This window comes from Macrotis lagotis, chromosome 3 (assembly GCF_037893015.1).
Source record: "Macrotis lagotis isolate mMagLag1 chromosome 3, bilby.v1.9.chrom.fasta, whole genome shotgun sequence".
NCBI classification, from domain to species: Eukaryota; Metazoa; Chordata; class Mammalia; order Peramelemorphia; family Peramelidae; genus Macrotis; species Macrotis lagotis.
In genome coordinates this window covers 81,496,821-81,518,261 of record NC_133660.1, presented here as the reverse complement: position 1 = coordinate 81,518,261, position 21,441 = coordinate 81,496,821, and the positions used below count along the sequence as shown (strand labels likewise).

General features: G+C 37.0%; 1 protein-coding gene across 3 annotated transcripts in view; it reads right to left on the bottom strand.

Moving 5' to 3' along the window:
* Nucleotides 1-21,441, bottom strand: part of LOC141517666 (ankyrin repeat and SOCS box protein 5-like) — a 54,366-nt gene that overhangs the window by 8,612 nt on the left and 24,313 nt on the right. For all 3 annotated transcript variants that reach the window (XM_074228933.1, XM_074228931.1, XM_074228932.1), the window contains exons 2-6: nt 11,254-11,333; nt 6,360-6,467; nt 5,040-5,190; nt 4,765-4,899; nt 419-610 (exon numbers count right to left, since the gene is read on the bottom strand). In XM_074228933.1, the coding sequence (XP_074085034.1) occupies nt 419-610; nt 4,765-4,899; nt 5,040-5,190; nt 6,360-6,467; nt 11,254-11,333 (666 nt within the window). The remainder of the gene's footprint in view (nt 1-418; nt 611-4,764; nt 4,900-5,039; nt 5,191-6,359; nt 6,468-11,253; nt 11,334-21,441) is intronic.

Sequence of the window (21,441 nt, the reverse complement as noted above, 5' to 3'; positions counted from 1 at the left end):
TATATGTTTGTAGTCAATGCTCCATTACATTGTAAGCTCCCTAAGAGCTGGAATTATCTTTTTGCTTCTTTTTATTTCCTCAGCTCTTAGCACAGTGACCAGTACAGAGTAATCACTTAATAAATGTTTTGTGATTGACTGATTGATTGATGGTTATAGCAAAGAATCTTTTCATGCTTTTAAGAGTAACACATTTTTTTTCTCAGTATAGTCTCTGTTCAACTTCTCCCTGGAGCAACACCCCAGTGTTAGGTTTTTCATGATTTTGAAAGCTGCAAAATAAATCTCATCAAATTAATTTTCCTCCTTAATGAAATTCACATGCCCACACACATTCATATGAATAAACCAGGGACATAAAAATTCCAAACATTTTCAAGAGTGTACATATTAAAAAACTCCCTCCATCCTCCCTTACCTTCCTGTTGCAGTAGCATCCTCTCCACCAAGCTGCTGGGAGCAGCTACATCCACAGGCCGCTGGAGCTCTGTGTTTTTAGCATTGATGTCAGCTCCAAATTCAAGCAGAGCACCCACAATCTCTAAACTGGACTGCTGAGCAGCAGCATGCAATGGAGTGTCCCAGTACTTGCCTTTCTGCACATCAGCACCTACATATGGAAAGGGAAGGGTGGAGAAAAGATTATTAAAATCCTAAAAGTATTTTATCCTTGTAACCTACAGTCCTAGGTCTATTTAAGCAAATAACTCTCTACAGAAATTATGGTCTATGTAATTTTACCAGATCAGGATTAAATGACCTTAGTAGTCTTTTATAAAATATTCCTCTTATTTCCTCTCCTATTAAGAATCAATCAGTCAAAAAATATTTATCATACACTTTGGGGAACCTACATAGATATATATGTGTGTATTTATATATAAATGCATGTCTATGTGTATATCCACACACCTCTGTTCAAGTTTTCTACTGCAACAGACTACAACATTATATTTTTCTATATTTTCAAAATAAACTATATTGCATGAAATCAACTTTCTAACATGAAGGAATTCACATGCATATGAATAAACTAGGCACTTATATATGTGTTTACACATATGTATGTATTCCTTCATGTATGCATACAAACTCACAAAACATATACTGACTAGATGGATAATAGACTTGGAACCAATATCTGGGGTCTTGAAAAAGGTTTACTTAAGGAAGTGGTACAGTAACTGAATCTTGAAAAAAGCCAAGGATCCTAAGTGATGAAAGAGATTAAGAGGGAGAGCATTTCTATTTGATCCTAGGGATAAGGGAGAGCCACTGGAGATGATCGAATTGGGAGGGTGGAATGACTTTGACACCTGTGTGGAGGGAAGATTGGAATGGGGAATCCCGCCTAGAAGACTTTTGCAAATAGCTTAATAGGTGCTGAAAACTTGAACCAGAGTAGAGGAGATGTATGTGAAAGGAACATATGTTCTAAAGAAAGAAAGAATCACAAGACTTAGCAACAGATTGGATATGTAAGGTGAGTGAGAATGAGAAGCTGAGGATGACATCAAGGTGGATAACCTCTATGAATGGGAAGATAGGCTGCTCTTAACAGGAATAAGAAAGTTCTAAATTGGTATAGGTTTTGGAGAGAAAGATAATGAATTTTATTTTAGATATTTTGAATTTGAGAAGCATAAGACATCCAGTTTGAAATGATCAATAGCAAGTGAGGCAACTAAAGACTCAGGAGAGTAGGACTGGATGAATAGATCTAGGAATTTTTTGCAAAAAAATGATAACTAAACTCACAAGAGCTGATCAGATCATCTCTAATATAATATAGTACAGAAGTTCTTAATCTGGAGAGTCCACTGATTTCAAGAGATCTGAAAACTTGAATGGGGAAAAATATTCTCATTTTTAGAAACCTAAAATTTCAGATTACCCCTAATTATCAATATAGCCAATTAAACCTTCTGAGAGGCCATAGATTTCACTGGGCTGTTAAAAGGACTTATGACCTCTCCCTGCCAAAAAAAAGGTTAAAGAAACCCTGGTATAGAAGGAAAAGAGAAGAATGTCCAGGGCAGATCCTAAACCTTAATTTAGAAAGACCAAGGTTATCCTCTGCATCTAGGCCCATCATCAGTCATCTTGGTTTTCATCTTGTCATTGGTCCTTGATTCTGGAGGTAGTTCTGCCTTACAATTCATGCACAAGTCAAGACATCTCCTCATGATGTCATTGGTTCTCTTTGAGAATGAAGGACCTACAATAGCAGTAACAACTCAGTTAATGGATGAAGATCTAGCAAAAGAGACTGAGAAATAACATTCAGATATGTTGGAAGAGAGCCAAGAGAAGAGTCACAAAAAAACCCAGATAGGAAAGACCACCCAAGTGAAGGTGGTTCGTCATATCGGGTACTGCATAGATGGCAAGTAGAATGAGAAAAAAAGCCCTTCAGATCTGACAATTAAAGAAATCACTAGTAAACTTTGGTGGTGAATGATGGTGTTGGAAGCCATATGGAAAAAGTGAAGGCAGCTTTTTCAAGGAATTTGACTGAGAGAAGGAGAGGAGACATAGGAGAGTAGCTTTCTGGGGCAAAAAGGATTTAGTGAGGAATCTTTAAGGCTGAAAGAGACTTGACATAGAACCGTATTAAACTAGAAGTCTCACAGTGAAAAACAAGTCTTAATGATTTTTATATCTCCCTAGCACAGTGCTCTGAATGAAGTAGGTGCTGAATGATATTTGTTGATCTAAGTTGAATCAACCCCCCTCTTCATTTACAATATGGATTTTTTCCCCTTGGAAAACTCACAAAGAATGAGAATTTTAGACAAAAAATAAGTCTTTCCTATTTACTATGTTACTGTCTGGTTTAAGCTGATAAAATATAGACTTAAAATATTTTAATGTACTCAGTATCATATGTGGAAAAACAAACAATATTGCTATATTGAATATAAAGCATTATAGGAAAGCCAAGTGACAAAAACATTTAAGAGGAAGACTTGAATTTTTCAATTCTGTGATGCATAATTGAACGTCTACAACAATACACCAGCAAAGAGAGGAACCAATCAGTGAGTTCAGAACTCCATCAAAATATTTCATGGATAACGATGCAATGAAAAAGCTTAGGAAGGTAGAATCCAATTAAATATATATGTATACTATTACTTTAAAATACTTTAATACTTGGGAGAGGATATGAGAGATAGAGTATCCAATCAAATCTGTCTTTTGCTGTGAATAGCAAAACTTATTTTGCCTTGGCTCCATGTAATCTATATTACATTAAACAGATCAATTTAAAACCATAGCTTGGCTTCAGGTATTTGGGACTATGAGAATAGATTATTTATTAGTTGTTGTTTAGTCATTTCAAGTCAGGTCCAACTCTTTGTGACCCTATTTGGGAGACAATTATGACTTTTGTCATTTCACAATATGGGTTTTCATGAATTAAAAAATTTTCCCACTTAAAGGTATAAATGTAATGATGATGATGATGATGATGATGATGATGATGATGATGATAGGCAGCTAGGTGGTATAGTGGATAAAGAGCTGGGCCAGAAGTTAAGAAGTCCATTTCAAGTCCCAAATCCCAATTTAGATGTTTACTAGCTATGTGACCCTAGACAAGTCCCTTAACCCTGTTTGCCTCATTTTTCTTATTTGTAAAATGATCTAGAGAAAGAAATGAAAAACTACTTCAGTATCTTTGTCAAGAAAATCCCATATGGGGTCACAAAGAATTGGACATGACTTGAAATGACTAAACAAGAAAAAACTAATAACCAAAATACTAGAATTTATCAAGCGCCGGGCTATGTGCTTTGCAAATATCTTATTTGATCCTTACAACAATACTGGTAGAAAGTGCATTATTATCCCATTTTGCATCTGAGGTTAGAGGTTAAGTGACTTGCCCAAGGTCCCACAGCTAGTAGAGTAACTGAGGCTGGATTTGAACTCAGGTCTTCCTGACTTGTCCTTGAAAGGTGGTCTAAGAGTATTAGAAGATAATAGGGTTGGGGCATTCAGGAAAGGTTTTTCAGAGAGTGGGAGACTAGGTCTTGAAGGAAATGAAAGGGCATTACAAATAAGAGAAATAGTAAGTGCAAGACAGCTAAGTTGGGCCTCAGGCGAGATCTATTTAGGATAGTGTGAACCCATTAGTTTGACTGGAGCACAGGATTTGTAGAAGGGAATAGTGGGAGATAAGTGACAATCTGAGACAAGGACAGCTTTGGCTGGGTTATACTCAAATCTAAGCAACTTTATCACTGCTTCTTTTCCCAAGCTGCCATGACCGAGGGATGGAGAGCTATGCCCCAAATCAGGATTTAATATAATGCATAGACATCAGCATACATTGTAAGAATGTCTCCACTAAAAAGTTGCTATTAAAATAAGGTGACAGGTGATATAGTGGACAGAGCATTGGGTCTGGGGCCAGAAAGACCAGAATTTAAATATGACCTTAGATACCTCTTAACTTTTGGACCCTGAGCAATTCACTTAACTCCTAGCTCATAAAACTGGAGAAGGAAATGCAAACTACTCTAGGGTCTTTGCCAAGAAGAGCCATGGACATTGGTCTTCAAGGTCAGGATGCAACTGAACAACAGCAACAAAGGTTCAAAAGGAATACGGCTAAATTGCTAAAATGCAAAGTAAATAGATATGGATTATACATACACACATATACATATAGATTTATACACATGCATGTGTGTTATGTGCTTATATACATATATATAATATATATCTTTATGCAAACACATTAAAAAAAGTTACCTGCATAAAGAAGCTTTTGGATACAATGGTATTGCTGAGCCACACAAGCCACATATAGAGGGGTTCCTAGGTGAGGAATGTCTTGGTCAACATCTATACCCCAGGATATTAGAGCTTCTAGGCATTCACCATGGCCTGCCAATATAAAATATGGAAGAGTTCACTCTCCTTCTGAAGAATGTGTCTTCAATGCCCACCTTGTCTTTTCTTGGAGCCAAAAAATACATCACATTCTCTGAACTGGTCTTGCTTGAATCTGGGGAGGGAGGGCATACCTCTACTGGCTGCCTCATGCACTGGGGAGGGGAGGCAGGATTCCAGTTGAGCCTTGGCACCGTACTCCAACAGAAGCTCAGCACAGCTGGCACTTCCCCGGGAACAGGCATTGAATAATGGAGTCACACCATCGATTGTAGTTGCATTCACCTACAACAACAAAACAAGAGCAAGCCGAGAAGGGGGCCATCAAAATAAAATAGGATTAAAAACAATTGTCATAAAAAACTATAAAAAACTGACTACCCTTTTAGAAGAATGAGGACCTTTTTTAGAAACTTGAGAACTAGAAGGGATTGATTTTCTAACGATAAGGTGCTTGCTGAGAACAGAGGCTATTTAAAATTCTTGTTATTTTCTTTTTTGTTTTTGTTTTTTGTTTCTTAACCTGCAGGGTCAAGAAAACGGGATCAGGGATAATGCAACGATTTCAGCTGGGCATGATACTGAACACACTTTCCATCCCTGATATATTCCCTCTTCTTGTGTATTTAAACGTCAAAAAATATATTTTAGAGTTACAGTTGTAAAGGCCAATTTTAAGGTTAACTTTCTCAACAACCCAGGATTGATTGACAGAACAATGAGAATGCAGCTATTTCTGAGTCAAGGAGAAGAATCTGGTTAAGTGACTTGCTCAGGGTTACCTAGTTAAAAGTGTTGAAGGTTAGATTTGAATTCATTACTTCTTAACTCTGAGTCAAAGAGAAGAAGGACCTGGTTAAGTGACTTACTCAGGATCACCTAACTAAAAATTATAGGTTGTTAGATTTGAACCCAGTACTTCTTAACTCTAGGTCCAGTTCTCCATCACTGCAGGTGGAACTGAATAAGTGGGCTTCTGAAAGTTAGAAAAGTGAGATTAATGTATTCTAGGGAGAAGAAATTGCATAAGCAAAACACCAAAAAAGTACAAGGGAGCAGCTAGTAGTCTGGAAGAAAAGAAAATATCCTATTGCTGGTGAAAGTAAGTGAGGGATCAGAACTCAGGTAGCCTTGAATGCTGAGCTAAGGCATTTTCACTCCCTTCATGAAGCATATGGGAGCCACTAATTTTAAGCAGAAAAGTGCTATGATCAGTCAAACATTAAGAGGAATGTAGCAATAAGCCACAGCAAATGATTGGAGAATGGAGGGGCTTCAGGATGTTTTCAGGACAGATATTTATGGGGGCAGCCAGCCCTGGAGTCAGGAGGTCCTGAGTTCAAATCCAGATTCAGACACTTGATATACCTACTAACTTAACCTTAAGCAGGTCACTCAACCTCATCACCTCACCAAAAAACAACTGCCACAAAAATCCCAAAACAGATCCTTACGTTGGCTCCAGCTTCCAGAAGTGTCCTGGCACAGGCGACATGATCTCCCAGACAGGCTTCATGCAGCGGTGTGATGTGGTCTATTGTCACCGTATTTACATTATATCCCTAAATGTGAGACAAATAACTTTCAAAGATGAGATGGAAAGAATGTGAGTCAAGCCACTTAATAAACACCGCAGCCGAGAGGACCAATTTGAAAGAGAGTCTGAGATGTTCAAGGTGCAATGCAGTAGGATTGTTTTGTCTGAGAAGGAAGAATATTTGACGAAACATTTAAGTTGGGTCAGTGGGCATAGCAGGTGTCCCACCCACTCCACCCCCACTAGACTGAGCCCTCATTACAACTTGACACCTATAAAGATAGCACTTTTCAAACACTTTTCAAACCAAGATGTGACATAGGATTAAATCTAAATAGGATGCTGATACTTGGAGGGAAAAAAAATACCATCACAATATCACCCTGGTGTTTTTAACTATAGCTAACAGAATGGGATGCAGCTCTGTAGATCCTCTAAGGATCTGTTGAAAAGTAGAAATGTTTAATTATTTAGAAGGAGGGAGCACTTCTATGCCCTTCAGCTGTGTGTGTGTATATATATATATATATATGTATATATATATATATATACATATATATATACATACATACATATATATGTATATATGTTATAGTGCCTTTAAATGCAATATAAAATAATCTTAATAAAATTTGACATTTTTCCAAAATGATGTTTGGAAATCTTTGTGATTCTCTACCTTTTTTCTTCCCCCCCCCAGGAGGTGAGGAGAGAGTGCTTCTTGGTAGATGTTTCTTGTTTGGTAATGGGCTATAAGATCTAATAATGGCGCTTCAGGCAACCAGGGTGTGAGAAAAGCTCCTCCGCATAGTCCATCCTTTTTTCAAATATGATAAAGGCAAAATAACTCAAACCACAACAATCAGCAAAACTTATTCAGAATAACTGTAGCCTGGGTGTCTTGCTTTGTTGAAAACTTACTCTTAGAGGCCCAAAGCAACGATCAAAACCTGTTCTGGATTTCCTTTATGAAGTGTCATGTAACTGATTTGCAATCATAGAATTTAAAGAGGAAGGGATTCATGGGATCATCAAAGTAGAACAAGAAGGGACTTTCAACCCAATCTGCTCCAAAACCCTTATATTTTATAAACGAGGAAATTGAAACCCAGAGATGGAAAGAATTGACTCAAAGTCACACAAGTGATCTCATCAAGAGTCGAGGGAGGACAGAACCCAGTTCTCTTGACTCACTTTTGATGATCCTCTTTCTATACCTGTAGGGCAGCTATCTAGAAAATAGAATACTAGGCCTTGAGTCAGGAAGACTCTTTTTCGAGGGTTCTGATCTGACCTCAGACACTGACTAGCTGTATGAACTTGAGCAAATCATTTAAACCTCTTTGCCTCAGTTTCCTCATCTGTAAAATGTCCTGCAGAAGAAAATTGGAAACCACTCTAGTATCTTTGCCAAGAAAACTCCAGCCTGAAATGACTGACCAACAACACCTCCATACCACAGTTATTTTCTCAGAATTTCAGCAAAGATTAGTCCAGGCAGAGCCTACTGATAAGGAAGATTAGCTCTATAAAAGTAGTGAAAAAACAAACTATACAACAACAACAACAACAACAGCAATCCTTAATGTTAAATGAGAACAGAAAAAAGTCCTTATCAGGTAGTCACACGGCTATCCTAAGAAAAAAATATAATATAGACTACAAACATCCTTCTGGTTGTCTTGTGACTCACACCATCTTCTAACCTAACATTGCCGCCTTTATCTTATTCCTAGTAGCAGGAGACACTATGCTAGGATCAATCATTTTCAGAAAGGAAGAAGAAATTTTCAAAATGGTGGAAGAACCAAAACTGGAAGGAGCCCCAGTGTCTCCTTTATTTTATAGATTAAAAAAGTGAATTCCAAATACCTGTGTATTGTCCACAATACATAGATTAATAATAATGAGAGTCTGACCATATCTGCAGTGTTGTTTTTCCTCTTATTACTATCTCTTTCTCACTGGCATATGGCAGTGTGGGTTTAGGATTCCCCATTCTTCCATCACATTAATTCAGGATTTCAGTAGGCAAGTATGGGGAGGGGTTCCAAAATTGCCAAATACTATAACCACATTTTTCAATAGATACCTTACACATGCTAAGGAGTATCTTAAGCTGAGTCTCCTCTTTAAAGAACCATGTGACTCTTTCTAGAGAAACTACTGACCTATTATGGGTTCCTTTGTCTATCTAAGTATCATGTGTAGCAACATCTCCATGAGGGTTTTCCATATTTGGAAGTGGTAAAGACTTTAGGAATTATCTACATCAATCCCATCATTTTATGGGTGGAAAAAGAGCTGATGATGCTGAAGGTAATGGGTCACTTAAGATCACACAGCTAATTATGGCTAAGTCAGGACTAGAAAGAACCTTATTCCACATGGTCTCCTTAATGTTCGAAAAAATGACCCAAGTGGCAGAGTGGTACAGTGGGAGGAGTATTGGAGTCTAGTGACATGGAATCTGACGTTTGTTAGCCCTGTGACTGGGGGCACAACAGGCTCTCTAAACCTCAGAATTGTTAAATAATGAATGCAGCCAACCAACTTCACAGGGTTGATATGAGGAAAATGTAAAACTTAGAGTGCCAGGTAAAGTAGTTATTAAAAATAACAGCAAATATTTTAAGGTTTGCAGAGCACTTGATATCTAATATCCCACTTGGTCCATATTACTGGTTCCATAACCCACTGGTTAGCATTATTACTTTCATGGCACAATAACTTTAATATCTTCCCGAGGATGACACTGTTTTAAAAACCTATTTATGACTCTCATAAGATTTCTATTGTGCCATCTCTTTACCACCATTCTCCCAGTCACTCAAAATCACAACCTTGATATCATCATCTTCATCTCTTTGGTCACTCTCACACTTCCCCACTCCTACTCCCCCACCCCCATAAGTTTCTCCTCTATTTAGCTGCCAAATTTTTCTAAATGTTGTTCTGACCATGTCAACCCACCCTCTCAATAAATTATATTCCTTCCCAATCAAATATAAAATACCTATTGCTACCCTCTCACCTTTCCAGTTTCTTACACTTTCCAACCCCTCCTCTCTCTTTTCCCATCCCATTGCCTCCACGTACTCTTTGATTCAGTGACACTGGTCTCTCTGTTCTAACAAGACTCCTGAGTCTGAGTGTTTTCTTTGGCTGTCTCCCGATTGTGGAATGCTTTTTTATCGCTGCCTCCTGACTTTCCTGGCTTCTTTCTAGTCCCAGCTAAAATACCCCCTTATAATAGGAAACCTTTCCTGTTCCCCTCAATTTTGTGACTCCCCTTTGTTGATTATTCCCAATTTATTCAGCTTGCTTGTACATAGTTGTTTGCACGCTGTCTTCACAACTAATCTGTAAACTTTTTACACAACTTATGATCTGACCATAACTCTGTTCTCACAGTGACTCCTAACTTTCCACCAATAGTGTATATGTGTGTGCTGTTTTTTTCCCATAGCCTCTCTAATATTTTCTTTTTTTTTTAATCCTGGAGATCAGGGACTATCTTTTTATCTTTTTTTTTAATCTCCAGAGCTCTATGCAGTGTCTAACACAAAGTAGGCACTTAACAAATATCTACTGATTGATTGAAAGATGTGAGAACGTGTGCTAATACCTACACTATGGTTAAAGCTGATATAGAAGCCTAGATTATAAGCTCCTGGAAAACAGGGGCTGAAGAAGTTAGACAATTATTTACTGAGAAGAGGATATGGAGGTCTCAGAAGATGACAAGCTCATTAAATATCAAATCTACTAAGTGACCTGACAGTGGGACCATAGATTTTGACCATTAAAAGCATGATGACTAAAATCAAAAAAGAAAAAAAAATAATTCTATTATATTTTGGCTTGTTATACCTAGGTACTCAAGGATTAATGCTGGGCTTGGTAGTCAATAAGACCTGAGTTTAAATCCTGCCTATGAGGCTTAACTGTGTGACCTTGGCCAATCACTTACTACTCTCTCAGCCTCAGTTTCCTCCTAGTTCTCGTGAGGATCAAATGAGAGAATAATGAGAAAATAAAATGCTTTGTACACCTTAAATATCTATAAATGTTAACTAATGCTATTATTGCTGTTGATGGTTGACCAGATGGAATCTGGAATACTACACAGAGTTCTAAATGTCAGATTATAACAAATACAGTCACTGATAAACTGCAACACTCTAGTAGACTGGTTTAGGATGGTAAAGGGACTAAATATCATGTTTTAGAAGGATTGGTTGAAAGAATAAAGGATATTTAATTCAAAGAAGAAAAGAATTAGAGAAGGAAGAAAGAACATGACTTTTTTTTTAAATATAAAGAAGAGCTATCATATGGAATCATGGATTAGATTTGGGATTTTTTTGGCCCTAGAACACTCAAAGAAGGCTAGTGGATGGAAGTTACAGAGGCAATTTTAAGAGAATAAAAAACTTCCTGATAATCAGAACATCTAAAGCTTGTTTGAAGAAGGCCAGAGTTCATCACTGAAGCAGAGACTGGATGAGCACTTAGGAAGGGGTTTTCTGTTCTGAGAGAGGTTAGACTAGATCAGTCAATCATCATTTATTAAGCATCTATTAAGTCCACTGTGCTGAGGGTTGAGGAATACAAAAAAAGGTAAAAGTCAGACCCTGCTCTCAAGGAGCTTACAATCTAATGCAGGACCTTACCTGCAGCCCCTTCAGACCTTCGGAGACCATGATTCTGAATGTCCTTATCAGCCCACCATAATGAAAATACTCAAGAAGGTTCTTCAACATGTGGAAATAAGGATCTGTTTTATAGAGTCATCTCATTTTTTTTACCTGTGATAGTAAAGTCTTCAAAGCAAGAAGACGGCCTTGACTTGCTGCTTCATGGAGTGGTGATCGATCTGCCCATGAACCTATGGGAAAAAAAAACACCAACAAACAAAAGCCCATGAGTAACATTAATTCCCCTGACTTTTGCATTATCCCCAATGAAGGGTGGATTTAGGGAGCAATAAAGGGCCTTTACAGGGCCTAGGGATCCTGGGATCAAGCTACTCCAAGTGTGCTATAACTTTCTGGATATGTTTCCAAACTGAGAAGGATCAGCCAGGACCAGACCTGTTTTGCTAGGAGAAACATCAGAGTGACATCTCCTGAACATTACCAGAGGGAACTAATTTTGATGATGAATTTCTCAGTTGTTAAGAAATAATGATTCTACAGGAGAAGAGTGGTTCCCTACAACATTTCATACTGATTAAAAAACAGAAAATAGATCAATTAGAATAGACTAGGTGAAAAAGAATCAGAAACAACGAAACTCAATAACTCAGAGTTCAACAAAATTTAAAATATACATAATGGGTTTTAATGGGTTAAAGGGCCTTCATCTTGGTAGTCAAGAAGACCTGAGTTTAAATCCTGCCTCTGAGACTTAGCTGTGTGACCTTGGGCAATCATTTAACTACTCTCTTAGTCTCAGTTTCTTCCCAGTTCTTGTGAGGATCAAATGAGAGAATAATGAGAAAATAAAATACTTTGTCCTTCTTAAAATCTATAAATGGGAAAAAATTTGATTATTTGATAAACTGCTGGGAAAACTGGAAACCAGTCTGGCAGAAATTAGCTATTAAAAGCAACATCTTATAACATCCTACAATAAATTCAAAATTGATATATGACCAGAATATTAAAGATCATACCATAAAAAAATGAAAAGCAGATAATATTACTTTTTACAACTATAGGTAAAAGGCAAATTTTTACCCAGTCAAGGGATTGAGGCAATTACAAAATACAAAAAATTTGAATTACATAAAATTGAAAAGCGTCTTTTTGCAAGAACAAAGGTAATACTATTGAGAATAAGAAGAGAAGTCAAATGGGGAAAATATTTGTATTAAATGTCTCTGAAAGGATCTGGTATCCATGATATATAAACAGCTAAAAGAAATATAGTAAGATCAAAAGCCACTCAGTAATAAATGCATAGTCAAAAGAAAAGAACAAATATTCCTTAAAACAGAATTGTAAATTACTAAAAATCAAACAAAAGTATTAATGATAAAAGAAATGCAAGTTAAAACAATACCTCAAATTTCACCTTATATTCAGCAAATTGTTGTACAAGGTGACCCAAAGGTGTAAAAATGTGATAAAAGTGGTAATTAATCAATGTTGGAAGGGCTATAGCCCTATAGAAAGACAGGTATGCTACTACTACTACTACTACTACTACTACTACTACTACTACTACTACTACTACTACTACACTGTTCATTGATCCAATCACTCTGGTAGCAAATAATAATCATCTAAGAGAAAGGATGTACTCTTGGAACCAAAGACAATGACAAAAACAAAGGCCCCCAAGTGCACTAAAATGCTTAGAGATGGTCTTTTGTGATAGCAAAGAATTATAAACAATTAGAAGTCCATAGTAGGTGTGATGTAGAGGAAATGTTAGTCAGAAAAAATGTTGAGGGGGTGGCTAGGTGGTGCAGTGAATAGAGCACCAGCCTTGGAGTCAGGAGTACCTGGGTTCAATCCGACCTCAGACAGTTAATAATTACCTAGCCATGTGGCCTTGGGCAATCCACTTAACCCTATTGCCTTGAAAAAATCTAAAAAAAATATTGAGCTAACAAAAAACCATCTTCTGTCTCTTGTATTTTGTACTGACTACCATATCCCATATATCTGGTACCCAGATAGAAACCACTTGGCACTGGTGTCACAATGGTATCTTCCCAAGATAGGAAAGGGGGGGCTCATGAAGGATACTGAGATAACAGCTGTTGAAATATTTTTTGTTCATGATTTATTTTATATTATTACAATAATTTTGTTATAAGAGTAAACATAAACCCCCCCTCCTCTCCCAAGAAGGTGAGAAACCTCAAGAACCATGAGAGAGAGAGAGAGAAAAAATGTACTTCAGACTGTGTTCAGATTCCAATGGCTCTGTCTCTGGGGTGAGTTGCCTTCTTTATCATAAGTCCAACAGAAAAGTTGCTTCACTATTTTCCCCACAGCTGTTATTACTAGCTGTATTTACCTCCGCTCTATTCATCCCCACTCTCATTTATTCTATTCTCTCTCCTTTCATCCTGGCCCTGTTCAAAAGTGTGTTGTATCTGATTATCCTCTCCCACAATCTTCCCTTTCTTCTATCTTCTATTCCCCCTTCCCTCCCCACTGCTTCCCCCTTATCCCATTCCTTTCTTCTCATTTTTTTCCTAGGGTAAGATAGATTTCTATACCCTATTAAGTATGTATGTTATTGCCCCTCTGAGCCATTTCTGATGAGAATGAAGGCTTACTCATTTCCCCCTTGACTTCCCCCTTTCCACTCCATTGAAAAATTTTTTTCTTGACTCTTATGTGAAATTTCTTAGCTTCTTTTCTTTATCTCCTTTCCCTTCCTCCTAGTATTTTCCTTTATCACCCATTGACTCCATCTTTTTGCATATTATATTTGTTTACATATTATGCTATTATATTCTACTCCTTCCTGTGCCCTGTGTATATCTATATCTATATCTATATCTATATCTATATCTATATCTATATCTATATCTATATCTATCTATTCCTTATAACAGCTCTTATAAATAAGAAAGTGCATATGAGTTATCAATATCTTCTTCCCATGCAGGAATACAAACTGTTCAATATCATTAAGTTCCTCACAGTTAATCCTTCTCATTCACCCCCTCTATGGTTCACCAGAGTCCTGTACTTGGAGATAGATCAAACTTTCTGTTCATCTCTGGTTGTTTCAATAGGAAAGTTTTAAAGTCCCCTGTTTCATTGAAAGTCCATCTTTCCCCTAAAAGAGGATGTTTAGTTTTGCTGGGTAGTTGATTCTCAGTTGTAAACTAAGATCTTTTGCCTTCCAGAATATCATATTCCAATTCCTATGAGACCTTAATGTAGATGCTGCCAGATCCTGTGTAATCTTTCCTATGGAACCTCGGTGGTTGAATTGTTTGTTTCTGGCTGCTTTTAAGAATTTTCTTTTTGATTTGGGAGTTTTGGAATTTGGCTATAATATTCCTGGAAGTTTTTCTTTTGGGATCTCTTTCAGGAGGTGACTGGTGAATTCCTTCAGTTCTATTTCTTCTATTACCCTCTGCTTCTAGGATCTCAGGGCAATGTTGTATTATTTCTTGAAAAATGAAGTCCAGGCTATTTTCCTGTTCATGACTTTCAGATAACCCAATAATTTTTAAACTATTTCTTCTGGATCTGTTTTCAAGGTCAGTTTATTTTCCAATGAGATATTTCACATTTTCTTCTAATTTTTGGATTTTTGGGAAGAGTTTTGTTTCTTACAAAGTCATCAGCTCCCTTTAGTTCTTATTCTGCATTTGAAAGAGCTATTTTCTTCAAAGAACTTTTTTATCTCCTTTTCCAGTTGGACAATTCTGCTTTTTAAGGCATTCTTCTCTTCATTTGCCTTTTGTTTTGTTTTTTTTTCCATTAGGCCTAAACTGGTTTTTAATATATTATTTTCCTCAGCATTTTTTTTTGTATTTCTTTCCCCAAGCTGTTGATTTAGTTTTCATGATTTTTCTACATCTCTCTCCTTTCTCCTCCCAATTTTTCCTCCACTTCCCTTAATTGCTTTTAAAAGTCTTTTTTAAGCTCATCTATAGTCTGAACCCATTTTCTATTTCTCTTGGAGGTTTTGGATATAGAAGCTTTGGTTTTGTTATTATCTTAGTATGTGTTTTGATCTTCCATAGGACTAAAGTAATTCTTTATGGTCAGATTCTTCTTTTTCTGTTGTTTACTAATTTCCTCTGTCCAAGAGTAATTTACAGCACTTCCAAGGCTTTGGGGGTGTGTTTGGACACACCCTATTGGGATCTTTATTCCTCCAAGGTCTTATGCTCTCTTGCCTGTGCTTTGATATGTAGATGACCACAGCACTATCCTCTGCCCTGGAGCTGTAAGGAGGTGCCCTGCTGGGCTATCTTAGTATGGAGATCCAAACTGCAACCTGAATGTGAGTGTGAGCAAACAGCAGAGACCTGCCCCTAGGGAGAGCAGAGATATTTCTGCCTTCTCCCCTGGGCCCCTTACCATCTATGGGCTGTGCTCTAGAGGTGCAGGCTGGTTTCTCCCAATTCTCATTGCAGGTTCTGCTGCCAGAGCTCCTCACTCCATACTCATTCTGGTCTAGCCGAATTCTCTCCCTGCACTTTCAAGTTGTTCCTGGGCTGTGCTGCAAACAGGGCTTTTTCCAAATCCCGGTCCTGGTGAAACACACCTTGCCTGTGGAACTTCTAAGTTATCTTGGACTGGGAAAATGTATCACTCAGTTTTTCTTTGTGTTCTACCCCTCTAAATTTTGACTAGAGTCATAATTTGACAGCTTTTGGAGTTCCCTGGGGAAGGAGTTCCTGGGAAATGCTGCCTTCTCATGCTGCCATCTTGGCTCTGCCCCCTCATAGCTGTCTAAATATTGAACTGTCCTTGACTATTTCTTACTCATTCCCTAAACCACATCCCTGAATCTTCTTTAAATCTCTCCCAGCTCACCCCCCTTCCTTGGTTTTCCCTTTAAAAGTCTCTACCTATCCTCTCCCCTCTAAGTTGCTTGCTTCCTTAATGAACAGTCCACTTTATATAGTGTACAATAAAGTTAATATGTCCCTTATATCTCTGAGTCTCAGTTTGATGAATACCTTCACATGCCACTTGAAGTTGGTATTACATTGGGTGGATGTGGACAAGAGTTGCATAAGATGAAGACACATGACACACTATCTACAATGGTGGAAAGGCCCCATATCAATAAGAAGATTAATTCATTAAAATCACAAAACAAAGCATCTATATCTAACAGCATCACCATTTTTAGTGTGATGTTGCTTTCCTCTCTTTTTGGCTCCATAAAGAGCCTGCACCTTTATTGAAATTTCTAATTAGTTTAAACTTCATTTAAAGCAAAGAATCATTCAGCTTGCAAACCACCAACAGACAAAAAAAAATTCAAAAAATACAGTTCATAAGAGAATCATAAATTTGAAGCTGGAAGGGACCTCAGAGTCTATCTAGTTCAATCCCTTCATTTTTATAGCTAAGGAATTTAGATAGAGAGAGGTCATGAGACTTTTGTAGAGTCACACAGCTGGCAGCAACAGCCTGTCCTGGAGAACATCTTTATTTTCACAAATGTAGCATTTTCTACAATTACTTAAAAACGTTATCCTGGTAAAGGGTCCAAAGGCCTCTTCTTACCAATTACACAAAAAGGATTCATGTCATAAAAGGCAGCAAAAACCCTGGCTTTCAAAGGGTTCCTTCTAACAGACTTATCTTAAGCTCTCCAACCCATTATGGGAAACAAATTCAGAGCTACATAATACAGATTTTCTTTCTTTCTTTCCTTTTTAAACCGTGTCATGACATTTTAGCATTACCAGACCACTTTATAGATTGGGATGGTGCTCAGCTGATGGAACAAGGGAATCCAGTGTATCTCCAGAGTGGAACTTTTTCATAAAAAAAAAATAAATGACATTTTAATTTGTCCTTACTTCTTGACTAAGAGTCAACGGCTTCCCACCATTTTCTTTTTATTAGCAGTGACTTTATCTCGGAAACAACTGCATAAGGAGCAGCAGGGTAGAGCTAGACTGAAACCAAGCTGACTTCTATTGGGGGAAGATTTTTATTTTTATCCTTAAAAGGTCATCGTACATGGGAGTAACAGAGAGAGAACCCTGGAGACTGATCCCCTTCCTATCTGGGGCCCCAACAAAGAGGGGTTGCCTCCATTGGAGGAATAGCAGATTTTGGCAAGGCTTGACCACTCGAATTACTCCCCAAAGTGATACTTCAATTTATGGGGCTAGTGGTGGGGAGGAAGGGAATGTTTGCTTTCCTGTCCTTTTCCTGAAGAACAGGAACCTTCTGGACACCAGCAGGTTCTGACATTTGTCACTGGACCTTGGCAATGAGGAATGTGAAGCAATGTCTCTGGGGGTTTTCTTTTGTTTTCCAAAGATCAGATTGGTAATCTTCTTGAGGTCACCCCTCTTTTTCCTTTTGGAACTCAGTTTTGTATAATGGATTAAAGTCAGGAAAACCTGAGTTCAAATGCCATTTAAGGTACCTTGAACAAGTCACTTAACTTCCATGGGACTCAGTTTCCACATCTATAAAAGGAAGGGGGTTGGCTATGATGATCTCTAAGGCCTTCTGCAACCCTAAATGTATGATCATATAGAAATTAGTTATTTCTCTTCAACTTAAAGAAATTAAGACAACTTTCAAAAACCCACCAGTTCTGGGGAGAATTGCCTCTATCAAAATTCTGTCGACTTCTGGGGACCTGAGCTACTGCTGAAGAACAATTTTCGTAGTTATTTCAGAGTCTGATGAGAACAGTGGGATATCATGGAAAATAGTTTGGGAAATAGTAGTGTAAAGGAAGGACTCCAAGGTCTTAGAGGGATATGTCTGTTTCCTAGGTGATAGGGGCTTATTGCCCATTTCCAAAGTGGGGGATTTAGTTTATCTTTTCTTCTTTTCACTCCCTACCTTAGACAGCTGTCCTGATTTAAAAAAAAAAAAACTCCAAATAAAATAAAGGTGAGCTATGAGTATTCTTTGGAATAATAGGCAGCCTGGATGAACAGTCAATTTGTTTCCTCAGTTATTACTCAGTTTACTCAGTTATATTACTCAGATATGAACCAAAATAAAAACCGAGGGGTAGGTAGTTCAATAATTATACTGAGTTCCTGTGGGTTTTTCTTGGCACCATATCTTATTTCACTTCCCTTTAAGTAAAACCCTATATTTCAAATAGTAATTTTCAGGCGGGGCGGTTTTGTGCTAGGACAGGAATTGAGATTTATACAGGAAACCAGAAGCATGGAGAGTAACAGTCCTTAAGACCCATTGAGGGATGTCCTGCTATCAACACAGGCTTAGGAGAACAACTTATTGTTAAATGTTCAGTGTGAGAATTTATACCTCAGAAATCAACAAATGCAACAAGTTGGAGATTGATCTATTGTTTTGTTGTTAGCTAATTTGTTTATTAGGAAAGTGAGGGAGAAAATGTTCATGCAAATGAAACTTAAAAGTGTATGTATGTTTATAAGTGTGTGTGTGTGTGTGTGTGTGTGTGTGTGTGTTTAAAACTAACAGGTGTAAGGTCATAGATCTTTTCAAGTATTCAAATAATAACTTGAATTATCTTTCTAAGATGGTTATGATGGTGATTATGTAGATTAAAACTTTTTTTATTGACTTACTCTTAAGCCACATTTTAGTGGTGACTCATTTAATTCACAGTCATTTAAGTGGCAGCTAGGTGGTGCAATAGATAGGCCTGCAGTCAGGAAAATCTGAGTTCAAATTTAACATCACTGGCTGTTTTGACCCTAGACAAGTCAATTAAACCTATTTGCCTTAGTTTCCTCATCTGCTAAATGAGCTAGAGAAAGGAAATGGCAAACCACTCCAGTATCTCTGTCAAGAAAATCCCCAATGGGGTCACAAAGAGTCCCACATGACTGACGCAATTAAACAGCATTTAAATGGAAGAGTAAATTCTCCATTAATCAATTTTTTAAGCACCATCTATGAACCAGGGACTGTGCTAAGTTCTGATCAGCATTAGCTGAGAGAGTTTCCACACATGCACACACTTAAAAAAACAAACAAATCCCTTTATTTAAGTAGCTGCTTTTGTCACCAATTTTATTTTAGATCTGTTTGTAACAAATGAGAGAAAGCAAAAAAAAGTCCTCATTAACTGTTAATTAGCCACAGAATAGAATTCATGATAAATCACTTTGTATTAGTATTCTGGTTAATCAATTTTTGAGGATAGCATCAATTTCTTTTTGGTTTAAAAGCCTCTATCAGGTAGCCAGTGTTTTGTACATCAGCAAATATTTTATGATTGGCGGGATTTTTTTTAAGCTCCACATGCTAAAAAAGGAAAGTTAGAATCACAATATTAAAAATAATTTTTAAAAATCACTATTGTGATATAAATTCCATTTTGAGAGCTGCTGTTAGTTAATTTTCAGTCTCCATAAAAAAAATAGTCTTTGAAAAGTAAGGGAATTTGGCAAATAATGTGAAAATGATTCATAAGCACCTGGCTCTTGTGTATAAAATTTGATTGCAATGAGAAAATTTCAAATGGCACATTAATTATCTTTTTTGAAAGTGTTTCTTTTATTTTAAAGTACAGACATGGGCACATTAGTTTTCAGCATAAAATAAAATCTGTTAGCAGTAAAAATGACATTAAATTACATAATAATATGTTGATACTAAGTCTCTGGAAATTTGTTTGCATGACATTTGAACATTGATGAAAAAAGTTAACTTGTCTAGAGCGATCACTAGATATTGTTTAAATACTTGCCACATAAAAGACACTATGCTTAATAAGTAGTAACTTAAATAATTAATTCTAAAGTATTCCTCTTACTGAAAAATGCATATTGTAATTATGGCATTTATTAGAGCTGGTGTTTTGCTTCTGTTGTCAAGACTGAATCAATTTAATTATCTCTAAACTAGAGCTCAAAGATAAATAGTGTAGTTTCATTCTATACTAGTCACATAATTTACCCAGGGTGGCAACTAACCAACTATAGCTCTGAAAATGATAAAAGAGAAGTACTGGAAGGAATGGTGATTTTCTCAAATATTCCTTCAGGGACTATTATGAAGATCTGAAAATAACAGTAGGTCTAGCCATGATATTTGTAGAGAAGAGGTGCCTGACATTCCTGCAGCCAGCCCTCATCCCTTGTTTCTCTTGTCAGTCAAAAAGATTGAGTTTGACTTCTCCATAATATCAGGGTGGTCTGTAAACACAAGATAAGAAATTGAAAAGGGGAAGAAGGGGACTTAAGAGATTTTATTATTTATAGATTTATTGTTAAATTATTAAAGAGAGCATCACAAAGTATTTGAATTCATTCTTCATTCCACTCCCAATATTTTTTGCCAGTTTTCTACCTCACAACTTGATTTGAATGTTCTCTCTCTACAAAACTCAGATACCTCTCTAGCTCCACAAGTTTATATTTGATATTATATCTAGGAGCACTGCTTTTCATTGTCAGGAAGAGAACAGAGAACTGGATATAGTAACAACAACAACAACAACAACAACAACAATAAAAGCACATTTCCATACAACTGAAGTGCCATATTATGAAGTTTTCTAGAGAACGGGCACACTTGCCCATGAGTCCCTGCAGACTGAGTCAAACTGACCTAAGGTTGCAAGGCCCATAATTCTGATGTTCTATGGGGTGCTCTAGAGGCAGTGCATAGGGCACAGGGTGATGGGCCTCAAGTCAAGTCTAGCCTCAGATACTTTAGTCTGAGTAAGTCACTTAACCTCTATATGCCTCAGTTTCTTCAACTGTAAAACAGGGATAAAAATTGCAGTGAGGATCAAATGAAGTAATAAATACTGTTTTCCTCTTTTCCCTTCTGCTTTCCTATATTCTCAGAGATAAATGATACATTTCCAGGGATACAACTGGATTGCTGGAAGTGGGGAGGGAAGGGGTCTTAAAGATAAAAATAAAAAAATCAGCATTGATTGTCCACCCAAAGTATTTTCAGCACTCAGATAAATGAAATTACACAAAATCAGCAAGTGATTTTTGACTCTATTTAGACTAATGATTGGCAGCTGTTCCTCTGAAGGTTAACACCAGAGAAGACAAAGTTATATAAATCCAATAAATGAATAGATTTCATATATACATTTATAATGTCACACACAAACTCTCTAAATCACTTTTAAAAACTTTAACCTTAACATTTTTGTATTTTTTCCAAGTCTGCTTGTTGTACTCTAAATATTCCTTCCCTCATATCTATTTCCCTGTCATCCATCAGGAAAAAAAATGTCTGTCATTAACATGTGAGAATCAAATGATGCTCTATCTCATTCCAAGTTCTATTTTGTACCTTGGCCCTCCTCCCCTCCAAGAATACCCGAATAGAGCAGCTAGA